Source organism: Pinus tabuliformis, chromosome Q, assembly GCF_031772625.1.
Source record: "Pinus tabuliformis cultivar Carrire ecotype Pingquan chromosome Q, CPIR1, whole genome shotgun sequence".
NCBI classification, from domain to species: domain Eukaryota; kingdom Viridiplantae; phylum Streptophyta; class Pinopsida; order Pinales; family Pinaceae; genus Pinus; species Pinus tabuliformis.
Genome location: NC_142296.1, coordinates 1,259,455,071 through 1,259,458,161, shown reverse-complemented (window position 1 = coordinate 1,259,458,161; position 3,091 = coordinate 1,259,455,071). Strand labels below are relative to the sequence as shown.

Here is a 3,091-nt window from a genome sequence, read left to right as displayed (position 1 = left end):
GAACTTTTGATCCCTTGGATTATTGACAATTCATGCCTGTTGCTGTAAGGCACAAAATTGTCTATAACAGCCTTCTAAGGTTCCAGATGCCATATAATACTGTGAACTTAATCTTCTAAACTTACATCAAAAAGAGACACATTAGAGAGCAGAGAGGCAACCTGGGGGAGAGCCTGAAGGAATTTAGGAGCTCCATCAAAATAATTTCACTCCGGATTGAGGAGAGATTTGAAATGATTGTATGCTTCCTGTTTAATTTCTGAAGAGGTGTTGACTGTATGCCCACCCGCCACCTTTATTTCCTTGATTCAATTCCTGTTCTCTTGAACCATTTCTTGTTTGTGGAAGTATGAAGTATTAGAGTCTCCAGCTTTCAACCATAGACTGAGAGATTTGAGCCTCCACAAATTTTACCCTTTCATTCTTAGACTAAATAACTGAGAGGAGAATTCTTTCTATTTTTGAACATGTGATTCTTAAATGTGACTTTTCTCCATCATATTATAGTGTTCTTCTATTTCTTGGACTTTTTCTTTCCTTTCTTTCCGAGGACGATAATAGTTTTCTTTGAGCCACTTCCTTAATTCATTCTTGATGATTTTTACTTTGATTCCCATACAAAGTTGGGGGAACCTTGTATTTGTTGAGTCCATGATTTATTTATCATATTCCCAAGTTTTTCATCTAGGCACCAATCTGCATTAAATTTAAATGGTAGTGGCCCAAGGTTTTCTACCTTTTCCATGGAGATCATAATGGGGCGATGATATGAGTCTCCTAGAGATTCGGTAGACAAGGAGCAATCCAAACCATTAAGGAGCCAATTTTTGTGTGGGAATAACCTATCTATATGGGTAACGATGAAATTATCACAGACTCTTATTTTCGACCAAGTGAAATTCCTGGACTTGGGTTTGATATCAATTAGATCCCAACGTTCCATAATTTCCTCCATTCTATCTCGGAAGGAATCCCTAGTCGAAGATCCACCTCTTTTTTCTGATGCATTCAGGACTATGTTAAAGTCCCCTCCCATTATGCTATTAATGTGGTGGTTCCCTTCCTTTAACGCCTCTAAAGAGGCCCAAAAATCTGCCTTATCACTGTGCAAAATTGGACCATAGATGTTTATGAAGGGTATTCTTTTCCCTGTCTCCTTATCTTCCAAAAGAGCCATTATCCAAGATTTTGTCTTTATTTCCTCTACCAGGGTAAATTTGTTGTTCAACCAAAATATTCCTAGGCCTCTTGAAGCTCTCCATGAGGGCTGAGCTAAACCCATGCTGTCTCTCCAGAATTTTCCTGCTACTTTCATAATTTCAACTTCTTCTAACTTTGTTTCCTGAAGAAACACTGCTGAAGGGGATTCTTATTTTATTAAGTATTCGACTGCTAGGATTTTTGTAGGGGTTCCTAGTTCCCTTATATTCTAGGATATAACTTTCATTAATTAGAGGTGGGGGAAGAGCGAACACCATCCTTACCATATTTGATCAGTTTTTTCCCTTTCAATAGTTCTGGAATGATTGTTTCATTCCACACCTTTTTGTTTTGTTTTGCTTCCCTTTCTCTCCGTGTCCTTTTATTTGGCCTTCCATCTTTCTTATTAGAGTCAGTTTCATGGTTTCTGCACTCATCAACCTAGGTTAGAGTTTGGGATAAGTTCTGAGTTACCACATGGTCTAGACCTTTGTGCAAAATACTCGGTGGAGCTTCAGGGATAGGAGAAAAATTTGGTGGGGAAACTTCACCCCCCACCCCTTTCGGGCTATTTTCTGCTACTTCTCCCTCTTCTCTTTCCTGTGTCTCATCCATGATTGTCTGGGGAGTCACTTCCATCTCCATGTCCCCATCACTTAGCACTTTGAACGAGTTCGAAGAGGAAGGAACCAAATTGGGGACTGACAAGTTTCAAGGTTTTAACAACGCTCCTTTGCCTTTCAGAGCTTTCTTGGGATTTTTCCACTGCTCCTCCTGTGCTGCTTGGACTTCCAGACTTTTATCGATTCCACTTTTGGAGCAGTCTCTAGCAAAGTGACCGTAATCATGGAAATGCCTGCATTTAAATGGTATTTGTTCATAGTCTAATACTTTCTTGTGCTTCCATTCTCCCAAATTTAGATTTATTTTAGCTAGAAGTCCTTTCTCCAAGTCTACTTCCACACAAATTTTAGCACAGGAAAATTGAGAGCCTTTTGGTTCAACCTTGTCCAAGTATTTCCCAACTCCATTACCAATAGCTCGAAGGAAATCGTCGCTCCAGCAAGAGATAGGAAGACGAGGGAGATTGACCCAGACTGGAATGAAAGTGGGGATGTCCTCATCAAGATTGAAATCTAGAGCCCATTTATTTATATAAATCCCTCTGGAGCCAAATAAATATGTTCCATTGCGAAACATGACCTCCTTATCCTTTATATTTTCAAATAAAAACATAAAAAATCCATTACCAACAACAAAGAGAGAAATTTCACCTATCATCATAGGAGTCCAGGTTTTCTTTATCCAGGTCTCCATAGATTTAGGAGAAGGCCACATACCAGTAAATTTCCCGATTAGAGCCCTCTCAAAATATACCAGAGAAGTATGCCTAGCACCGTCTGGCACGGAGATATCCTTCACCTCTGAGTTCTTCTTGACGAATTTGGAGGACGCAGCCGCAGTAGGTCGGGGGTGCTTCAGAAGGGAGGCCACCATTGATTGGAAGGCAGAGTCAACATCCAGAGGGGGAGGGGGGAGGCCCCCTCTGCTGCTTCCATTTGGAAGATTGCAAGTTCAAATCGATTCCCACCAGAACTGCAACCCATCTCACAGCCTCATAGCTCCCATTTGAGAGGCATTGACAATTTGATAATTCTATGATTATTAATATGATTCAAATTTGACCATTATAAGCCTATCTCATATTATTATTTACTATTATATAGTTATTTAATAAATTTTTTTGTATAGTTATAAGTTACTATACTATAACTAAGTAGCTTTATTATACATTTTTTCTTTTTTCTTTTGGCTTATTAGTAACATCTTATATTTTATTAATATTATACTTATTACTATTATTACATCCTATGATATTGTTATCATATGC

At 38.8% G+C, this 3,091-nt stretch overlaps 1 protein-coding gene across 1 annotated transcript; it reads right to left on the bottom strand.

Moving 5' to 3' along the window:
* Positions 1-1,911: 1,911 nt before the first annotated feature.
* LOC149224384 (uncharacterized) lies at positions 1,912-2,697 on the bottom strand. Its single transcript, XM_089388170.1, has one exon. It carries the CDS (start codon positions 2,695-2,697, stop codon positions 1,912-1,914), a length of 786 nt encoding a protein of 261 aa, XP_089244296.1.
* Between the last annotated feature and the right edge of the window lie 394 nt (positions 2,698-3,091).

Bases quoted from the DNA above. Each gene is read 5' to 3' on its own strand.
- LOC149224384 (XM_089388170.1), bottom strand. From the start codon at position 2,697: ATGGTGGCCTCCCTTCTGAAGCACCCCCGACCTACTGCGGCTGCGTCC.